The sequence below is a fragment of the Symphalangus syndactylus genome, chromosome 1, assembly GCF_028878055.3.
Source record: "Symphalangus syndactylus isolate Jambi chromosome 1, NHGRI_mSymSyn1-v2.1_pri, whole genome shotgun sequence".
NCBI classification, from domain to species: Eukaryota; Metazoa; Chordata; class Mammalia; order Primates; family Hylobatidae; genus Symphalangus; species Symphalangus syndactylus.
Window position 1 is genome coordinate 52,524,356 of NC_072423.2, and position 23,530 is coordinate 52,547,885.

General features: G+C 34.0%; 1 protein-coding gene across 11 annotated transcripts in view; it reads left to right on the forward strand.

The window, feature by feature from the left end:
* NOL4 (nucleolar protein 4) overlaps nt 1–23,530 on the forward strand; it is a 380,020-nt gene that overhangs the window by 74,394 nt on the left and 282,096 nt on the right. For 10 of the 11 annotated variants that reach the window (XM_055234844.2, XM_055234854.2, XM_055234866.2 and 7 more), the window contains one exon: nt 19,340–19,489. In XM_055234844.2, the coding sequence (XP_055090819.1) occupies nt 19,340–19,489 (150 nt within the window). Of the gene's footprint in view, nt 1–19,339; nt 19,490–20,445; nt 20,509–23,530 lie in introns of all 11 variants that reach the window. The other variant, XM_055234872.2, reaches the window with a different exon arrangement.

Genomic DNA, 23,530 nt, shown 5'->3' on the forward strand with positions numbered 1-23,530 from the left:
TTCTTCATATTCATTGTTTTCATCCTTTTAGTAATGGAATCCTCTGAATGTTAGCTGCATACATGTCTGAGTCCTTTTGGCCAATCTTCTGACTACATTTTCTAGACTGCCTCGGCTCTACGTATGGCTGTATGATTAAGTCTGGGCCAGTGATTCATAGCAGAAGTGATGGGTCTGACTTACTTCCTCTATGTTACTTTCACTTTTACTTCCGGCTGGGAAATAGCAATGTCTGGGAAACCTTGGCAGCCACATGTTCTAGATGGCAGAGCTACCATGCTGGCTGTGGATCACTGGACTGTTAGATGAAAGAGAAATTAATTTCTGTCTTATTTAAGCTACAATATTTTGAGGTTCCTTTATTACAATGTAGTCTCTGTCTTAACACAGTTTGTTATAAACATTGCAATTCATATGTGTCTCTGTGCATTGATTTGGTTAATCACTCTTTCCAGAGATGACCTGACCTACTGAAATGATCTTCAAGAAGTGCCATATGCACTGATTTATATCTTGCAGTGCTTTCCATTTCTTAGATATCTGACCATAGGGAATGTATTCATTTATTTAAGTCTCAGCTTCGTTACCTGTGAAATGGGAATAATAGATGATTATTATGAACACTAAAGGAGTTAATACATGTAAAGTATTTAGCAATCTGGAGTACATATTAAGCACTCAACAAATATTATTTTCACCTAATAGTTTTAATATAAATAATTGATATGGAACTGAGCAGTAGCACAACAAAGAAACTCAATGTACATTGGAAGAGGATATGAATTAAGGACATTTAAGAGACAAGTTCATGTTGTTTCATGATTCGAGCCTTCTAGAGATTTGTTATTGTTTTATAAATATTGGAAATAGTGTAATGTTAATATAAATATACCTTATGACCAAGTAATTCTGCTCCTAGTGATGTATTGAAAAGAAATGAGTACATGGATATATGAAAAATATAAGGAAAATATTTATAGCAGCATTACCTTTAGTAGAAACAACTGGAAACAACCCCATTGTTTCCTACATGTAAGAGCAAAACTAACTCTTAATTTTGGCAAATTTATTTTAACTGTCCCATGCTTCTCTTTCTTCTTAAAAATTGGTAATGATAGTGCCTGACTATTGACTACTTAAGAATATGACTTATCTATTACAATGTGATTTGGGGAAAAAATTACTAAATGTTTCTAAGGTATTAAAAATAAATTGCACTTCTATTTTTAGTATTCCCTTTCAATTATTTTCTAGCAATTTTCTTTTGTCTAAAGTACTTCCTTTAAGTCCCTTCATAAGAGTGGTAAGTGTTTTTGGTGTGTTTGCCAGAAGAAAACCCTCTTTCTTGCATGATAATTTATCTGGTTATATAAATCTATATTTTTCAGCATTTCCCCTCAGAGTCGTGAAGCTATTATTGTATTGCCTTCTCACTTGGTGACTATTGAGAGGTTTGCTGTCAGACAAACGCTTGTTCCATAAGGGTGATCTGTCTCATCTTTCTGGCTGTGTTTTTTTTTAAATATAATCAGTTTGTGGTTATCTGCAGTTTTATACATAGTAATGTATGCAAGAGTGAATTTTTGCAAACAAAATTATCCTGTGTGGGATTCACTGTGTTTCTTAAATCTGAGGTCTCATAGCTCTATTAATCTTCCTCCGTTGTTTCCCCAAAAGATTAGACTATTTTGTTTTCAAACCAAGAGCCAAATAAACCTAAGACACATCACCTTGTCATGTCTATTTAGAAGTAGTTCATTCATTCACTGCATGTGGACATTTTTTTAAGAGTCCTATTTTTACATAAATATTTCTGTTTCAAGTCTTGTGGCCCATTGCTCACATGACCCTAGAAATTTACCTCACTTTTTGTCAACTCTGCATTTTAAACTATGCTTATTAGTCATTCTTTCTAGTTATTTTATAATGGAAGATTTCTTTCTTTTTAAAAAAGAATATTAAAATAAGTTAATGTTTCATTTCCTATCTTTGGCAGATTTTTATTTTTCAATATGAATTGTTTTGAAAACAAAGTTAGTAATACATGCACTAAAAAGGGATACAAAGATTTCATTATATTTTAATGTGAATTTTTCATTTTTCAAATTGATTAAGCATAGTTTACAAAAAATTCCTTGAGCTGGTTGTCAGTCCGCTAGAATAACTTTCCTCTGTTGCCACACAGGACAGCAAGGTTTTCACTCCCCCAAAGAGTATATCCTTTTCCTCCTCTCATTTTAAATAGACTTCAGGTTCACAGCAATACTGAGCAAAAGTACAGAGTTTCCAGGTATCCCCTGCCCTCACAAGCTCATAAGCACCCCTACTATCAACATCCTGCACCAAAGTGGTACATTGGTTACAGTCAATGAAACTACATTGGTATATCATTAAAATTCAAAGTTTACATTAGGGTTAAATTTTGGTTTTGTACATTCCATGAGTTTGGAAAAAAATGTATAATGACATGTATCTACCAATATAGTGTCATACAGAATAGTTTCACTGCCCTAAATATACGTTGTGTTTTGTCTGTTTATCCCTCCCTTCCCAGAAGCCCTGGCAACCACTGATCTTTTTACTGTCTCCTTAGTTTTGCCTTTTTCCAGAAGGTCAGATATTTGGAACCATATAGTATTTAGACCTTTCAGATTGGCTTCTATCAATTGATAATATGCATTTAAGATTCTTTCATGTATTTTCATGGCTTGATAGTTCATTTTTTAGTGCTAAGTAATATTTCATCGTCTGGGTGCACCAGAGTTTATTCACTCACCTACTGAAGGACATCTTGTTTGCTTCCAAATTTTGGCAATTATAAATAAAGCTGCTATAAACATCTGTGTGTAGGTGTTTTTGTAGACTTAAGTTTTCAACCTCTTTGGGTAAATACAAAGGTATATGTTTGGTGGATCATATGACAAGAGTATGTTTAGTTTTATCAGAAAGTGCCAAACTTTCTTCCAAAGTGCTATAAAGTTTTGCAATCCTATGAACGATTAATGTTCTTTTTGCTCCATATCCTCACCAGCTTTTGGTGGTGTTAGTGTTTTGATTTTGGCCATTCTAATAGTTATGTAGTGGTATCTCATTGTTTTAATTTGCATTTTCTGAGTGGCATGTGATGTCGAGCATCTTCTTTGGTGAGGTGTCTGTTCAGATCTTTTGTACATTTTAAAATCAGTTTGTTTGTTTTCCTATTGTTGAATTTTATGAGTTATTTGTATATTTCAGATAAAAATCCTGTATCAGATTTTCTTCCAGTCTGTGGCTTGTCTTCTTCCAGTCTGTTGCTTGTCTTCTCCTTCTCTTGACTATGTCTTTCATGATCAGAAGTTTTGAATTGTAATGAAGTCTAGCTTATCAATTCTTTCATTCATGGATCATGCCTTTGGTGTTGTATCTAAAAAGTAGTCATGTCCATGCCCAAGTCATGTAGATTTTCTCCTATTTTATCTTCTAAGATAAAATTTGTATATATTTTTTGTATTTAACATTTAGTTTAGGATTCATTTTCAGTTATCTTTTTGAACAATGTAAGTTCTGTGTCTAGACTCCTTTTTTCCACACGTGCATATCCAACTGTTCCGCAACATTTGTTAAAACGATCTTTTCTCCATTGTATTGCTGTTGCTCCTTTGTCAAAGATCAGTTGACTATATTTATGTAGGTCTATTTCTGGGCTCTCTATTCTATTCCACTGATCCTCGTTTGTTCAGTTGCCAATACATACTGTCTTGATTACCACAGCTTTGTAGTAAGCCTTGAAGTTGAGTAGTGTCAGTCCTATGACTTTATTCTTCTCCTTTAATATTGTGTTGGCTATACTTGGTGCCTTTAAATTTCCTTCCACATTTTTTGAGGGCACTATTCTTAACATTTTCTTCATGTAATAGGCTTAGTCAGATATTTGAAGGATACACATTATCAGTAATAGAGTAGTAAGTAACATTTGTTGAGTAATTATTAAATTCTGGGCAAAATTCAATTAACCATAAATTAAACAGATATATAATTATCATCATATTTTAGATGAGAAAACCAAAGCCCAGGGAAATGTAAGAAAATTCCGCAAGGCAACTTAGGTAGTAAATAGAGAAATATGATAGTCTGCCTCAAAGGGGCATAATGTGGTATCACCTCCCAGTACCTACAGCATTAACTAACTTTCAGCAAGGAAATTCTTCAAATAAACCAGGTTATAGAGGTTAAATTCTACTCCAATTGAATATTTGCTGATTATATACTATATACCTGGGACAATTCTAGGTATTACATTTTCAAAATAATGATCACTAAGCATTTTCTCTTAATGAGTTCATTGTGTAGAGTGTCATATAGTGAACAGACAAGTTAAAATAAAATAGTAGCTTTCTCCAAAGAGTGCCACACTGGAATCAACCTAGATGATCATCAACTGGAGAACAGAAAGACAAATTATGGCATCATCATGCAATGGGATATTATTCATCAATAAAAACATAGGGTATGATGATAACAAAGTTCTGATATCTGTCTCACAGATCTTACTTGCTAAATCTTCATGTTTACTTCCTATTAAAACACTATCATAGCTATTCTGATTAATTTAGTAGTTAAAGAATAATCTTTCTTTCTAGGCTTTAAATCCTTCCCTTGTATTTAGGTTAAAAATTCTTACTTTGTGGCCACATGTACCCTAACAAAGTTACTAGTCCCAGAATTTTCCCAAAATAAAAATCCTTTTATTTTCTGGGATTATTATTCACAAGATTGACATATCTCTGAAGGCTTTAAAGATTTTTATTCTTTTAGCATTTCTTTCCAATATACTCATGTATTACAGATTGTTGGTTATGGACACAAGAAATATTTTGACCTATTTTTAATCATTAAAATTACTATGAACATTAGTATCTCTCAACCTAATTTTTATTTTCTTTGCTCTGCATCCTATCCCCAAAGGTATAAAAAGGAATTTAGTGCTCTATCACACAATGATTATGCCTATTAGTTAAGGGAAAATGCAAGAAGATGTGATCGTACTTCTCAATTGCAGTCAAACTGAATTAGCCACAATGACTAAAAAAGATAGCTCAAAGGATTAAATCTTCAGAGGAACCCTATATTTATATTAAATAATTCATTTCTCAAGGAAAAAAATAGTTTGTATATATTTTTGCAAGAAGAGCTAACTATCCTAAATATATATGCACCCAATACAGGAACACCCAGATTTATAAAGCAAGTCTTTGGAGACCTACAAAGAGACTTAGACTCCCACACAATAATAGTTGGAGACTTTAATACCCCACTGTCAATATTAGACAGATCAACGAGACATACAATTAACAAGGATATTCAGGATTGGACTCAGCTCTAGACCAAGCAGACCTAATAGACATCTACAGAACTCTCCACCCAAAATCAACAGAATATATTCTTCTAAGCACCACATCTCACTTATTCTAAAACTGACCACATAATTGGAAGTAAAACACTACTTAGCAAATGCAAAAAATGGAAATCATAACAAACAGTCTCTCAGACCACAGTGCAATCAAATTAGAACTCAGGATTAAGAAACTCACTCAAAACTGTACAAGTACATGGAAACTGAACAACCTGCTACTGAATGACAACTGGGTAAATAACGAAATTAAGGCAGAAATAAATAAGTTCTTTGAAACCAATGAGAACAAAAACAGAATGTCCCAGAATCTCTGGGACACAGCTAAGGCAGTGTTTAGAGGAAAATTTATAGCACTAAATGCCCACAGGAGAAAGCTGTAAAGAGCTAAAATTGACGCCGTAACATCACAATTAAAAGAGCTAGAGAAGGAAGAGCAGACAAATTCAAAAGCTAGCAGAAGACAAGAGATAACTAAGATCAGAGAAGAACTGAAGGAGATAGAGACAAGAAAACCCCTTCAAAAAATAAATGAATGTAGGAGCTAGTTTTTTTGAAAAGATCAACAAAATAGACAGATCGCTAGCCAGACAAAGAAGAAAATAGAGAAGAATCAAACAGACACAATAAAAAATGATAAAGGGGATATCACCACTGATCCCACAGAAATACAAACTACCATCAGAGAATACTATAAACACCTCTATGTAAATAAACTAGAAAATCTAGAAGAAATGGATAAATTCCTGGATACATACACCCTCCCAAAACTAAACCGGGAAGAAGTCGAATCCCTGAGTAAACCAATAACAAGTTCTGAAATTGAGGCAGTAATTAATAGCCTACCAACCAAAAAGACCCAGGACCAGATGGATTCACAGCTGAATTCTACTAGAGGTACAAGGAGGAGCTGGTACCATTCCTTCTGAAACTATTCCAATCAATAGGAAAAGAGGAAATCTTCCCTAACTCATTTTATGACACCAGCATCATCCTGATACCAAAGCCTGGCAGAGACACAACAAAAAAAGAAAATTTCAGGCCAATATCCCTGATAAACATCGATGTAAAAATCCTCAGTAAAATACTGGCAAACCAAATCCAGCAGCACATCAAAAAGCTTATCCACCATGATCAAGTGGACTTCATCCCTGGGATGCAAGGCTGGTTCAACATATGCAAATCAATAAATGTAATCCAGCATATAAACAGAACCAAAGACAAAAGCCACATGATTATCTCAATAGATGCAGAAAAGGCCTTTGATAAAATTCAACAACCCTTCATGCTAAAAACTCTCAATAAATTAGGTATTGATGGGACGTATCTCAAACTAATAAGAGCTATTTATGACAAACCCACAGCCAATATCATACTGAATGGGCAAAAACTGGAAGCATTCCCTTTGAAAACTGGCACAAGACAGGGATGCCCTCCCTCACCACTCCTATTCAACATAGTGTTGGAAGGTCTGGCCAGGGCAATCAGGCAGGAGAAGGAAATAAAGGGTATTCAATTAGGAAAAGAGGAAGTCAAATTGTCCCTGTTTGCAGAACTCACATATTATAAAATTAATCATATAAAGTGTATAATTCAATATTTTTAGTGTGTTCAGAACGTTGCACAACCACCACCCTCTAATTTTAGAACATTTTGTCCCTCCTAAAAGATACTTTGTAGGTATTAACAGCCAGTCCTTATTTTTTTCTCCTCCCCAGTTCTAAATAAGCAATAAACTTTCATTATTTTTATTTTTATTTTTTGAGATAGTTTCTCACCCTGTTGCCAAGGCTGAAATGCAGGGACACAATCATGACTCACTGCAGCCTCAACCTTATGGGCTCAAGTGATCCTACAACCTCAGCCTCCTGAGCATCTGGCACTACAGGCATGTGTCACCATGCCCAGCCAATTTATTTATATTTTTTGTAGCGATGAGGGTCTCACTATGTCTCAAACTCTTGGGCTCAAGAGATCCACATTCCCCAGCCTCCCAAAGCACTGGGATTACAGGCATGAGCCACCACATCTGGCCCTATTTCTATCTATATACATTTGCCTATTTTCTACATTTCGTATAAATTGAATCGTACAATATGTGGTCTTTTATGTCTGGCCTCTTTCATGAAACTTAAAGTCTTCAAAGTTTATCCATGGATGAATCAGTACTTCATTTCTACCATAAAAGTACTACTTTTTATGGTAGAAAGATATTTCTTTGTATGATTATGCCACATTTTGCTTATACGTTTTTCAGTTCAGGGACATTTGAGTTCCCACTTTTTGGATATTACACATATGCTGCTATTAATATTTATGTATAGTATGTTTTGGGTGAACTTATGTTATTCCTTCTGAATGTGTGTGTGTGTGTGTGTGTCTGTGTGTGTATTTTGTATATACATGATTTTGGCTTACCAAGTCGTCTGGTAAGTCTATGTTTAACTTTTTGTTGCTGCCAGTCTGTTTTCAAAGCAACTACATTATTTTGCATTCCTACCAGCAATGTATGAGGATTCCAATTTTTCCAGATCCTTGCCAATACTTGTTATTTTTTAATATAGCAATCCTAGTGCATGTGAAGTAGTGTTTCATTGGTATTTGATTTGCATTTATCTAATCACGAATTATATTAAGCATTTTTTCTTGTGCTTGTTTGTCATTTAAACATCTTTTTGGAGAAATGTCTGTTCAAATTCTTTAGCAGTTTTTAAATTGGTTTATTTGACTTTCTATTATTGAGTTGTGTTTTCATATATTATGAATGTAAGTCCTTTATTAGATATATGATTTCCAAATATTTTCTCCCATTTGTATGAGATGTCATTTCACTTTCTGATGGTATTATTTGCATCATAAACATTTTAAATATTTACGTAGTTCAATTTATAATTTTTCGTTTTGTTGCTTTTAATTTTGGCGGTTATGAGGACTTTGCCTTACCCAAGGTTACAAACATCTACTTCTGTGTAACCTTGTACAAATTTTGAGTTTTAGCTCTTACATTTACATTGATCATTTAATTTAATTTTTATGTAAGGGTTGAGGTAGGGACCTGACTATTTCTTTTCATTCGGGTATATAGTTGTCCTGGTATTACTTGTTAAATTCTTTTCCTACTGCATTGTTTTGACATGTCTTTTGAAGATGAATTGAATAAATGGAAGCCTTTATTTCTGAAGTCTCAATTTTATTCCACTGATCTATATATCAATTCACTTGCCAATACCACACTATCTAATAAAGACTTTAGTGTAGTAAGCTTTGAAATTAAGAAGGGTATGAACTCTGAATTTCTTTTTTTTAAGGCTATTTTGGCTAATCTCGTTTCCTGGAATTTACATATAAATTTTAAGGCCAACTTGTCAATTTTCATGAAAAGCTATTTGAAATTTTGGTAGTGATTGCAATGATCCTGCAAAATAATGTTTATATTGTCTTCTAGTCTATAAACGTAAGGTGTATTTCAGTTTATTTAGCTCATATTCAATATTTTCAGCAATGTTTTATAATGTTCAGTGTATAAGTCTTACACCTTTTTAAACATTATATCTAAATTATTCCTAAATATTTTAGTGTTTTGAAACCCTCATAAAAGAAATTATTTTTCCCCCTTCATTTTCAGATTGTTCATTGCTAATAAAAACTACAATTGATTTTTAATATTGACTGGAACTCATTTATTAGTTCTAACAGTTTTTTAATGGATTCCTTAGAATTTTCTATATATGGATCATGTCATTCGTGACACACGAAGTATCTACAAAGATATTTTTACTTCTTCCTTTCCAATTTGGTGTATTTTCTGTCTTTTCCCTGATTGATTTTCCTGGCTAGATTCACCAGTATGATGTTAAATAGATGTGGCTAGAGCACACATTCTTGTTTGGCTTTTATTTTTAGGAGGAAAGCATTCAGTCTTTCACAATTAAATAAGATGTTAGTTATGGGAGGTTTTTGTAGATGTCCCTTATGAAGTTGCGGAAATTCCTTTCTATTCCTAATTTACTTAGAATTTTTGTCAGGGAAGTATGTTGGCTTTTGTCAAATGATTTTTTTCCTGGATCTATGGAAATAATAATATGCTTCTGTCCTTTATTGTATTAATATGATATATTAAACTAATTCTTTTCATTGTATTAAACTAACCTTGCATTCCTGGAATAATCCTACTTGATTGTAGTATATAATAACTTGTAAATGTGCTTGGATTTGGTTTGCTAGTATTTTATTGAGGATTTTTGTATCTATATTCATAAAATATATTGTTTTGTATATCTTTTTTATCCTGTGATATATTTGATTTCGGTATCAAGATAATGCTGGCCTCATTGGATAATTTGGGAAGTGTTTTGTCACCTATTGCTTTCAAAGAGTTTGTGATTAATTCCATTGATTCTTTCAATGTTTGGTTCAGTGAGGCCATCTGGGCCTGGGTTGCTACTGTATGAAAAGCTTTTTTTTTTTTTTTTTTTTTTTTTTTGAGATGGAGTCTCGCTCAGTCACCCAGGCTGGAGTGCAGCAGTGTGATCTTGGCTCACTGCAAGCTCCAGCCTCCCAGGTTCATGCCATTCTCCTGCCTCAGCCTCCCAAGTAACTGGCACTATAGGCACCCACCACCACACCTTGCTAATTTTTTGTATTTTTAGTAGAGACAGGGTTTCACCATGTTAGCCAGAATGGTCTCGATCTTCTGACCTCATGATCCACCCATCTCAGCCTCCCAAAGTGCAGGGATTACAGGCATGAGCCACTGCACCCCGCCGTGAATAGCTTTTTTAATTACTAATTTTGTCTTTATACTTGTGATAGGCCTATAAATTTTTTGTCAGCCATTATCAATAATTTAAGCCTTTCTAGGAATTGTTAGTTTTATATTATTAATTCTAATTTGTTGACATACACTTGTTTATGGGTTTTTGTGATTTTTTATTTTTGTAAGGTCAATAATGATCCTTCTTTTATTCCTAATTTTAGTAATTTGAGTCTTCCCTCCTCTTTTTACATATTTATATATGTAAAGCTTAAACTTTGTCATTTAAAAAGTTGTTTTCACATATTGCCTTTTGGTTTTGCTGATTTTGTCCATTGTTTTCTACTCTCCATTTCATTTGGTTCACATCAATTTTTTATATATTCTCTCCCGTCTGCTCGATTTAGTTTACTCTTTTTCTGGTTACTAAGGTGAAAAGATAAGTCTGATTTGAAATTTTTCTTATTTTTTAATATAGGCATATAACACTGGTTTGGGCATGTTGTGTCTTTGTTTTCATTCATCTCATAGTATTTCTAGTTTTCCTTTGGATTCCTCTGACCAATTAGTTTTCAGAAGTATGTTGTTTAATTTCTTTATATTTGTAGTTTTCCCAAATATCCTTGTGTCATTAATTTCTAATTTAACTCCATTTTGGTCATAAAACATGTAAAATATATTTTCTTTTTATTATTATTATTATTATTGTACTTTAAGTTTTAGGGTACATGTGCACAATGTGCAGGTTTGTTACATATGTATCCATGTGCCATGTAGGTGTGCTGCACCCATTAACTGGTCATTAGCATTAGATATATCTCCTAATGCTATCCCTCCACCCTCCCCCCAACCCACAACAGTCCCCGGAGTGTGATGTTCCCCTTCCTGTGTCCATGTGTTCTCATTGTTCATTCCCACCTATGAGTGAGAACATGCGGTGTTTGGTTTTTTGTCCTTGTGATAGTTTACTGAGAATGATGGTTTCCAGTTTCATCCACGTCCCTACAAAGGACATGAACTCATCATTTTTTATGGCTGCATAGTATTCCATGGTGTATATGTGCCACATTTTCTTAATCCAGACTATCGTTGTTGGACATTTGGATTGGTTCCAAGTCTTTGCTATTGTGAATAGTGCTGCAATAAACATAAGTGTGCATGTGTCTTTATAGCAGCATGATTTATAGTCCTTTGGATATATACCCAGTAATGGGATGGCTGGGTCAAATGGTATTTCTAGTTCTAGATCCCTGAGGAATTGCCACACTGACTTCCACAATGGTTGAACTAGTTTACAGTTCCACCAACAGAGTAAAAGTGTTCCTATTTCTCCACATCCTCTCCAGCACCTGTTGTTTCCTGACTTTTTAATGATGGCCATTCTAACTGGTGTGAGATGGTATCTCATTGTGGTTTTGATTTGCATTTCTCTGATGGCCAGTGCTGATGAGCATTTCTTCATGTGTTTTTTTGGCTGCATAAATGTCTTCTTTTGAGAAGTGTCTGTTCATGTCCTTTGCCCACTTTTTGATGGGGTTGTTTGTTTTTTTCTTGTAAATTTGTTTGAGTTCATTGTAGATTCTGGATATTAGCCCTTTCTCAGATGAGTAGGTTGTGAAAATTTTCTCCCATTTTGTAGGTTGCCTGTTCACTCTGATAGTAGTTTGTTTTGCTGTGCAGAAGCTCTTTAGTTAAATTAGATCCCATTTGTCAATTTTGGCTTTTGTTGCCATTGCTTTTGGTGTTATAGGCCTGAAGTCCTTGCCCATGCCTATGTCCTGAATGGTACTACCTAGGTTTTCTTCTAGGGTTTTTATGGTTTTAGGTCTAACATGTAAGTCTTTAATCCATCTTGAATTAATTTTTGTATAGGGTGTAAGAAAGGGATCCAGTTTCAGCTTTCTACATATGACTAGCCAGTTTTCCCAGCACCATTTATTAAATAGGGAATCCTTTTCCCATTGCTTGTTTTTGTCAGGTTTGTCAAAGATCAGATTGTTGTAGATATGCAGCATTATCTCTGAGGGCTCTGTTCTGTTCCATTGATCTATGTCTCTGTTGTGGTACCAGTACCATGCTGTTTTGCTTACTGTAGCCTTGTAGTATAGTTTGAAGTCAGGTAGCGTGATGCCTCCAGCTTTCTTCTTTTGGCTTAGGACTGACTTGGCCATGCGTGCTCTGTTTTGGTTCCATATGAACTTTAAAGTAGTTTTTTCCAATTCTGTGAAGAAAGTCATTGGTAGCTTGATGGGGATGGCATTGAATCTATAAATTACCTTGGGCAGTATGGCCATTTTCACGATATTGATTCTTCCTATCCATGAGCATGCAATGTTCTTCCATTTGTTTGTATCCTCTTTTATTTCATTGAGCAGTGGTTTGTAGTTCTCCTTGAAGAGGTCCTTCACATCCCTTGTAAGTTGGATTCCTAGGTATTTTATTCTCTTTGAAGCAATTGTGAATGGGAGTTCACTCATGATTTGGCTCTCTGTTTGTCTGTGATTGGTGTACAAGAATGCTTGTGATTTTTGTACACTGATTTTGTATCCTGAGACTTTGCTGAAGTTGCTAATCAGCTTAAGGAGATTTTGGGCTGAGACAATGGGGTTTTCTAGATATACAATCATGTCATCTGCAAACAGGGACAATTTGCCTTCCTCTTTTCCTAATTGAATACCCTTTATTTCCTTCTCTTGCCTGATTGCCCTGGCCAGAACTTCCAGCACTATGTTGAATAGGAGCGGTGAGAGAGGGCATCCCTGTCTTGTGCCAGTTTTCAAAGGGAATGCTTCCAGTTTTTGCCCATTCAGTATGATATTGGCTGTGGGTTTGTCATAGATAGCTCTTATTATTTTGAGATAAGTCTCATCAATACCTAATTTATTGAGAGTTTTTAGCATAAAGGGTTGTTGAATTTTATCAAAGGCCTTTTCTGCATCTATTGAGATAATCATGTGGTTTTTGTCTTTGGTTCTGTTTATATGCTGGATTACATTTATTGATTTGCATATGTTGAACCAGCCTTGCATCCCAGGGATGAAGCCCACTTGATCATGGTGTATAAGCTTTTTGATGTGCTGCTGGATTCGGTTTGCCAGTATTTTATTGAGGATTTTTGCATCAATGTTCATCAAGGATATTGGTCTGAAATTCTCTTTTTTGGTTATGTCTCTGCCTGGCTTTGGTATCAGGATGATGCTGGCCTCATAAAATGTATTAGGGAGGATTTCCTCTTTTTCTATCGATTGGAATAGTTTCAGAAGGAATGGTACCAGTTCCTCCTTGTACCTCTAGTGGAATTCGGCTGTGAATCCATCAGGTCCTGGACTCTTTTTGGTTGGTAAGCTGTTGATTATTGCCACAATTTCAGAACCTGTTATTGGTCTATTCAGAGATTCAACTTCTTCCTGGTTTAGTCTTGGGAGGGTGTATTTGTCGAGGAATTTATCCATTTCTTCTAGATTTTCTAGTTTATTTGCATAGAGGTGTTTGTAGTATTCTCTGATGGTAGATTGTATTTCTGTGGGATCGGTGGTGATATCCCCTTTATCATTTTTTATTGCGTCTATTTGACTCTTCTCTCTTTTCTTCTTTATTAGTCTTGCTAGCGGTCTATCAATTTTGTTGATCTTTTCAAAAAACCAGCTCCTGGATTCATTAATTTTTTGAAGGGTTTTTTGTGTCTCTATTTCCTTCAGTTCTGCTCTGGTTTTAGTGATTTCTTGCCTTCTGCTAGCTTTTGAATGTGTTTGCTCTTGCTTTTCTAGTTCTTCTAATTGTGATATTAGGGTGTCAATTTTGGATCTTTCCTGCTTTCTCTTGTGGGCATTTAGTGCTATAAATTTCCCTCTACACACTGCTTTGAATGTGTCCCAGAGATTCTGGTATGTTGTGTCTTTGTTGTCATTGGTTTCAAAGAACATCTTTATTTCTGCCTTCATTTCATTATGTACCAAGTAGTCATTCAGGAGCAGGTTGTTCAGTTTCCATGTAGTTGAGCGGTTTTGAGTGAGTTTGTTAATCCTGAGTTCTAGTTTGATTGCACTGTGGTCTGAGAGACAGTTTGTTATAATTTCTGTTCTTTTACATTTGCTGAGGAGAGCTTTACTTCCAACTAGTGGTCAATTTTGGAATAGGTGTGGTGTGGTGCTGAAAAAAATGTATATTCTGTTGATTTGGGGTGTAGAGTTCTGTAGATGTCTATTAGGTCCACTTTGTGCAGAGCTGAGTTCAACTCCTGGGTATCCTTGTTAACTTTCTGTCTTGTTGATCTGTCTAATGTTGACAGTGGGGTGTTAAAATCTCCCATTATTATTGTGTGGGAGTTTAAGTCTCTTTGTAGGTCACTCAGGACTTGCTTTATGAATCTGGGTGCTCCTGTGTTGGGTGCATATATATTTAGTATAGTTAGCTCTTCTTGTTGAATTGATCCCTTTACCATTTTCAATCCCTTAAATTTATTGAGGCTTGTTTTATGATAGCATTGTGTCTCTCATGAAAAATGTGTTACTGTTGTGTAGCGTGTTCTATGTATGTCTATTAGTTTTTTAAAAATTTTTAAGTATTGTTCAAGTCTTCTATTTCCTTATATATCTTCTGCCTAATTGTTCTACTTTTGAAGGTGAGCTTTTAAGTTTCCATCTATTATTGTTGAATTGTCTATTTCTCCCTTTAATTCTGTTTTTGCTTCATCAGTGTATGTGTGTGTATGTGTGTGTGTGTGCATGTGTGTCACTTGGAGTCTCTTATTGGGTCCATATATGTTGATCATTGTTTTGTCTGTCTGGTGAATTGAATCTTTTATTACTATGAAATGAGTCTCTTTATTTTTTAATTATATTTTTAAATTATATTGTAGTGGTTGCTCTTGAGCATACAATGTACATTTGAAATTATCAGAATCTACTTCAGATATACAGTATTTTGGTTACAATCAAGTAAAGAAATTTTAATTTTATATAACTATATTTTTTCCCCACATTTTTGTTCTGTGGCTGATATATATTCTATGGCTGATAAGTCATAAAACTAACACACACATAAAACATCTATATATGTTAAAATACAACAATATATTGTTATAACTACTGCTGTTTATAATCTTATGTTTTTTAAAGAAGCTGAGGGAAGAAAGTAGAAAAGTATATATATATATATATATATATATATATATATTTTTTTTTTTTTTTTTTTTTTTTTTTTTGAGACAAAGTCTCACTCTGTGGCTCAGGCTGGAGTGCAGTGGCGTGATCTCAGCTCACTGCAACCTACACCTCCGAGGTTCAAGTGATTTTCCTGCCTCAGCCTCCTGAGTAGCTGGGACTACAGATGCACACAACCACGCCCAGCTAACTTTTGTATTTTTTAGTAGAGAAGGGGTTTCACCATATTGGCCAGGCTGGTATTGAACTCCTGATCTCATGATCTGCCTGCCTCAGCCTCCCAAAGAGCTCGAATTACAGGCCTGAGCCACTGAGCCCGGCCAACTTTCTTATTTGACCTTTTTGGTTCTCTTTCTTTCTATGTGTGGATCTGCATCACCATAAGGTATCATTTCCTTACTCCAAACTCCAATACACGTTTGTTTCTGCCCCTTTTCTCTGTTATTGTCAAGTGTGTTACATTTCTGTATGTTAGTATTCCAATAAATCAATTACCTATTGTTTTATCCAATTGCCTTTTAAGTCACTGAAGAACAAATTTGCAATTATACTGTCTTTAACATTAATATATTATATTACATTATATTAATTTGTATTATATTATATTATTTTTACCTTTACTGGTGCTCTGGATATTTTCATGTGAATTTGAATTACTGTCTGATGTCATTTACCTTCAGCCCAAATAACTTCCTTTAGCATTATCGTATGTTATGTCTACTAGCATTGAATTCTCTCAGTTTTGTTCATCTGGGATCGTGTATTTCACTTTTTTTTTTTTTTTTTTGAGACGGAGTTTTGCTCTTGTTGCCCAAGCTGGAGTGCAATGGTGTGATCTTGGCTCACCGCAACCTCCACCTCCCGGGTTCAAGCTATTCTCCTGCCTCAGCCTCCCAAGTAGCTGGGATTATAGGCATGCACCACCACACCCAGCTAATTTTGTATTTTTAGTAGAGATGGAGTTTCTCCATGTTGGTCAGGCTGGTCTCGAACTCCTGACCTCAGGTGATCCACCCGCCTCTGCCTCCCAAATTGCTGGGATTACAGGTGTGAGTCACTGCACCCGGCCTTCACCTTAATTTTAGAAAGATAGGTTTCTCTGGCTATAAGATTCCTGGTTGACAGTTTTTTACATTTAGCAATTTGAATATGTCATCCCATTGCATTCTGACCTCCTTTGTTTCTTTTGCGAAGTTAATTGTAATTGGGGTTAACTTATATGTGATGGGTCTTTTATCTCCTGGTGCTTTCAAGACTTTTGTCTTTGCCTTTGGTTTTAATTTCTACTGTAATGTGTCTATTTACTATTTTTTTTTTTGCGTTTTTGAAACTTTGGGTTTGTTGAGCTCTAAGCTCATTAAATATATTTCTTCCAGTTTCTGAATGACTTAATTACACCTTACTGTCTAACTCATGATATTTGGCTGATTTATATGGTGGACCTAACCTCTGAAGGCATTTTTGATTTTTACTTATAAAGTACAGGTGTGTATTGTGCTTAAATCATAGTTGAGAGTAAACAGGTCCACATGACAAGAAGATAATAGACAATTTTCATCCCCAAATATGTGATTTTAATATTATCTTGACAAACACTGAACTTCCAATTTCTTGAGACATTGTTGACTGTTAAGAAATGCTTGTGAAACTTTTCAAATATATGCTCCTATGGCACAATTTGTACCTCCTGTGCTCTCATACCCATTTGTAGTTGGTTGTATAATGGCCACCCTAAGATACTAAGTCCTAATTCTTGAAACTTGTAAACATTATCTTGTTTGGTATAAGGACCTTTGTAGATATTATTAAACATCTTGAGAAGATTACCTTGGATTATCTGATTAGGCTCCAAATCTCATCATAAGGGTCCTCACCAGAGAGAAAAACACAGAGGAGAGATACACAGAAGAGACAATGGTAATATAATGCAGCCTCAAGCTGTGAAATGCTGTCAAGCACCAGAAGCTGGAAGAGGCAAAGAATGGGTTCTCTCCTAGAGCTTCCAGAAAGAGTATAGCTCTGTGGACATTTTGATTTTGGACTTCTGGCCTCCAGGATTTTGAGAAAATAAAGTACTCTTTTTGAAAACCACTTATTTTGTAGTAAGTTGTTAGAGAATCCATAAGAAATTAATATACTACCCTAGCAATCATTTCTTTAATACCTATTTTCTGCATTAAACTGTAAGCTTCACAAGTGCCTCAATTATCTGTCTTACACATCTTGCTATCTCCAGCTACTAGCAGAGGGTTTAGTAGTATCTGGGCCTTGTTGAATACTTATTGATAAAATGAGTAAATAGGCTGTGATCCCCACATCACTCACAGTTGAGTGTTTAGCTAGATAAATGAGTGAACATGTGAATGAATTAAAGGACAAATACATATTTACTCCCATAAAAAATAAATACAGACTAAGTGTAAAAGATTACCATATTTTTTGGTTTTCCAGCAAAGGAACCCTCTCAGTTCCTTTGCTGGAGACTGTACAAATTTCATGGCTGGGAACAAAGAAGACAAAGTTTTATGGGTGGTTTTACTAGTGGATAGAGTTAGAATTTGAGTTTTCAGCCTAGGAAAGGTGGTTATTCTCTCAGGTATAGCGGATAGGTCAGGAGGAGGCATATGAAATTGTGTTTTTAGCTATTTGACCTAACATGTGATTTCCTATATATAGTTGTTTGAATATGTTGCTTCAGCCACCACTACTCACAAGGCTTACTGTAAGTCAGAAAAATAAATAAATAAATAACAAAAAACTAACAGAAAGCACCGGGTGACTTACTTTTGGTTTTGCAGTGAGCTCAGTCTGCTGGGGTTACTGTTCAAATAAACTCTTGCCATTTCACTGCATAATGATTTTGCTCAGATTAATCACTCTCTTGTGCTGTATGCTGGGGTTAATGGCTATGTTATGCTACTTCAAATTATATCACAGGGTCCAAATAAGAAATGTGTGTGTGTGTGTCTGTGTGTGTGTATGTCTGTGTGTGTGTGTGTGTATGTGTATATGTGTGTTTGCAAGCAGGAAGCCCTTTCATGTTGCAGTCATGTAAGATTAACTTTATTATCTCATTCCAAACTTATTTCTTACTCCTCTTTATTATCCATGAAAACTCTTTGTTCTCTGCTGTACTTCCCAGCAAAACGGCTTTTGCCTGGCTCCAACTCCAACCTATGTTAAATTATATTTCTTCCTGGAATCTACTTCAACAGAAGGTGATATTTTCTCTTAATTCCTATAGTACTTTGCATATTTTTTATCATGGTCCTGAAAATGACAAGAGCCACCATTTACTGAGAGTTCATTATATGGCAAACATTGGATTACATCCTTTAAATGTATCATTTCATTTAATTCTTACAACAGTTTTGTGTAGTGGGCTCTTTATTCTACAGGAGAGAAAAACTGAAATTTAGAGAAGTTTAAGTGATTTGCACAAAATATGCTGCTTCCAAGTAGAAGATCTAAATTTCACATAGATAATTTCTAGAGCTCATGTTTTTAACATTTACCACATATTGTTCTTTAGACTAATACTGATAGCATAATAAATGTGTTTTCTTTCCTAGGTTATACAATAACCTAGGATAACTCTGTAACATTTTTTTCATTTCTCGAATTACAACTTCCAGGGCCCAGCAACTCAATATTGTTTGGATGAATTAATAAATATCTAGAATTTAATTATTACAATAAAAAATTACTGGGCCTCAAAATATATTTTAAAATAATTTAAGAAAGTCGTACTGATGGCAACAAATAAGTCATTATAAAAACTTAAAAGATGGAATTGATGGGTAAGCATGATTTATTCAATATTAACTATGCCAAATGTCTTCTCTCATGTTTCTTCAAGTCCTGTATGTAAGTAATGCATAAAATATTGAAATATTCATTCATGAATTTTTGACGTTTCCTATATAGATGATTTTGTTGAGGTTATAAAAACATTTTGTTTTAAACAATTTATCTATTAAATGCAAATTAGTTTATTAATCTTATGGGTTTTTGTTGTTGCTGTTTTATTTCCAGGATGGTGTAGGGGTAGATGAGAAGCTGTCTTTACGACGGGTAGCTGTGGTTGAAGATTTCTTTGACATTATTTATTCGATGCATGTGGAAACGGGGCCAAATGGAGAACAAATTCGGAAACACGCTGGACAAAAGAGAACTTACAAAGCAGTAAGTTAAAAAAAAAAAAAAAAAAGAGCATGCATTTTGAGACTTGATATTATGTATCCTTGTTTAAATGGATTCGATGATTATAAATATTCTATCTTCAACATAAATTAGGCCATATGATGGTCATGCCCAACATTTAAACTATAATTATTTTGGTTGTATGTTCACTAGTCTATTCATATAATTTAAAACTGTCTCTAGAATTTTCATATTGTTGCCTTTAAAAATGTATAATATGTGGTAGTCCCAATCAAATGCCCACAAATGGGAAGCTATATTATATATTATATTATGAATATTATATATTCAGTGAGTCTTAGCATATGAATTATGGACTGGAACATAACTTTTATACTACCACTACTGTCAACAATTATTTTCCATCAAATCATATTAGTATGTTTAGGTATTTTTCTAGTTCATAGTAATAAATCAGTAAGAACATTTTATGTACTTTTCTTATGTCTCCTTATATTCAATGTATTTATCCGGAAGAGTATGTATTTCTTAATTTTCCAGGATAGACTATTAAAAGATATGTGTTATTTTAATAGATCTAATGCCCTTGAAAGTTTACAAATGAAAGTATATGATGTTTTTGTCATAAATTTTGTAAAAAGCAGATTTAATTAACTGTTAGATATCGAAATATATATCGTCAAAATGGAGTAATATATTATTTCTAAAGTTTCTAATTATACCTACAGTTTGATCTAGACAATTTAATCTAGCTTTTTATTTAATTAAAAACTTTATAAAATCATATTACTATAGATATTTCATCCTGTCTAGGAAAATTGAACAGTAAATTATTCTTCTCCTATATGAGCAAAATGTACATCCGAATTACTTTGTCAGCAATGAGAATAATATCCTTTTTTGAGAATTCTTATTGAATTTTGCTTTTGGCTACCTTTATATTAACTGTTTTCAGCTATATTGATATACAATATCAGTCTGGATCCATTTTTTTTTCAGATACAGAAAAATGTGTGAAATGCTCAAAGTTTCAAATACAGGTACCTATGTTTGAAAATTAGCTACTGAGCATAAGAAATAGCTTCTTTTTCATAACTATTTTTTGCTATATTGCCAGGGTCATATTGAATCTTTGTAGTTGCATAATAACCCCTAATACATGTTGTATTTATCCCTCCTCCTCTATGGTTTTGTTTCTTGGCTGTTTCCAAATTGCATGGTTTGTGGGCAGGCACTATTGTAAGTTTCCTTACATAAATCTGCCACATAAACTTTCTTTTGACTTACACATTCCAGGAGACATTCTTGTCATGACTAATGATAATGGCCTAGCTTCTTGAGATATTTTTATATAGACTAACATTACTGAACATACTCATTTTGCCTGTCTCCTAAGCCAGGGTTATTCCTCTGGACAGTAATAGGAAAAAAGAAATGTATATTGATCTACTAATATCACTAACTGTGTAATCTTATAATAATACATTTTCATGAAATAGCTACCTGAACTCGATAGGACTTTGTAAAAGGACTTTGCTAGGGATGCATAATTTCAATTGTACTAAATGAATAAAAACAAAAACCAAAATAACAAGCAAAAATCTAGTGGTTTCGTTGTCAATAGTAGTGTGGCAGCCAAATCTGTTTAGGTGCCAAAAGCAATTTAAAATAATTTAATCTTTGAAATGCATTTATTATAGACCTATAATCAAAATGCAAAATGAGTCAATGATTTAAATCCAAATCTCTTGCCCTGTGTTTTCTTAAATGAAATGTAGAGAATCTGATCCATTGCCATTATGCAGGCTAAACACTTGTAATAAATTGATAAACATGTTTCCAGTATACACAATTTTGAATTAACATTAGGAAGACATTTTCTGCATTTTGGGGTAGGGATACAACCTTTGAAAGTACACCCAGAATCTGAAACCTTATCTAATCCCTCTTGAGAATGTCCTATTTGAATATCCTCTCTTATCCCAAGTTTTTTATTTGCACATCTAAAGTGTTGTCACCTTTACCTAGTACCATGAAGGTTCTTTTTGGCCTAAACTTTTTCCCTCTGATCTCTCTCAATTGAATTCTAATTGGGAAACATTTCCTTTTTATGCAGTAATAATTCATTATAGGAAAGAAACAAAATATAGAACTGCTTTCAATGCCAGTGAAACTGTGCATGTGACTCTACAGTGAATTTAAGTCTAATGTTAAAATTTGATGTAAGTGTTCAATTAATGAAGCATAAAACTAAAATGTAATTTGAAATAGAATGGTTTAGTGCTATTAAGGCCATAGACTGTTGGGCCAGACTTTAATTCTTAATACTAATGCTGAATTTGGCTAGTTATAGGTAGGATTAGCTAGATAACTATTGCAATTATAATGGTTCCCATTAAGTTTAAGATTTCTTCTAATTCTTAAACATTAGCTTATAGAGCATGCATGATGATTATGTTTATTGACCTTCTTTTTCTCCTTTTTCCTACGTGGCCAAGAAACCATACTTATATAACTAATCATTAAAGTGTATCATATTGTCTTAACAATATTATCAATAGATCTAGTGGTCATTTTATTTACTTTGCCTTTTTGCAAATCTTTCTATGTTTTCACTCTGCAGGAAATGGTGGTCCTTTAATGTTGGATTAACTTTTGAATGCATTTGTTTTTTCTATCTGCAGTATATCATTCCTTGAAATATCTAGGCATTTATAAAGCTTAAACTTTATTGTAATCTGATTTGACTTTAGATAAAATTGGAGGATATATATATTATTTCTCACGAGCTCTTGAAAATCCCACACAAAATGACACATTTTAGGAATATGTAAAGGCTATCATAATTATTTTTTCAATCATTATTGAATTATAGTGACTCTTAGGTCTCTTTATTGCATTTGTATCTGTGTATATATTAACTGTTACTGGTACACTGAATGTGTTTCTTTCAATATATTTATCTGTAGTCTACTCTTAGTTATCTACATGAACAAAATGGAGAAGAGGTGTGGACAACTCAATATCACTCATTTGAACTTAAAATATATCCTTTTACTAAAAAATATAATCTGAATGCAGATGTGGTTAGCAATTTGGAAAGTCACTTCAAAATTAATGATGTGACATTATAAAAATAACTTGGGACCCTGTTTGTCTTCCAGGGTTTAACTTTTCTCAAGTTCTGCCAAAACTTCACCTTCTGTGAATACATCACTGTTTTCTGGTTTTCTTTTATCAATTGTATTATATCACAGGGTAAGCGAGTTCAGACACATTTCTTAAATTAGGGACTAATCAAAGAGTTAAGTTTCAAAGCTCTTTCTTGCTACATGTAAAATAAGACTAACTGGTAGAAATCCAGGAACTAAGAGGGAAAGTCAGTGTTATCAATAGAGAAAACAGTCTGCATATATCTATGTATAAACACATACACACATACAACTCACAGTGTGATATTGTAAACTTATATGTATTACTCATATATATAACTGCCAATAATTACATTCAAGTCAGGAGTGGAGAACATATGCTATAGCTAAAAGGAAATAGGCTGGAAGCCAGACTAACGCAGTTTCAAATTTCAAATCTAACACTCATTTCGTATCTGTACCACTTTTGGCAAATTATTTACTCTTTTTCTTTATATGGTGGATAATGATATACATTGTGTGCTAAAATGATTGAGTTACTATGTGTAAAGTGCTCAGCATATAGTAAACTTGTGACTGGTGTTACTTCTCTCCTTCTTTGTCCAATCACTACTCATGTTTCACGTAGAAGGACAGGCAGCAAAATTAGCATAGCTCTATCATTTACCCTAGTTAAAATTACGGATCTAATTTCCTAGGCCCACTCTGATGCCTCTGTGTTGGTAGACAGGAATAGTAATAACTTTTCATGCAGGCATTTTTTTTGGTGCATGCTGTAGATGTCACTATCCCTGGAAGTCTACAGTTTGGGTTTATAAGGAAGCATGAGGAAAGGCCAGGGTTCTTGTGTTTAGGAGCTCTCCTGCCAAATGAAATTTGTGAGAGTTTTGGTTATTTCATTTGCTTTTCC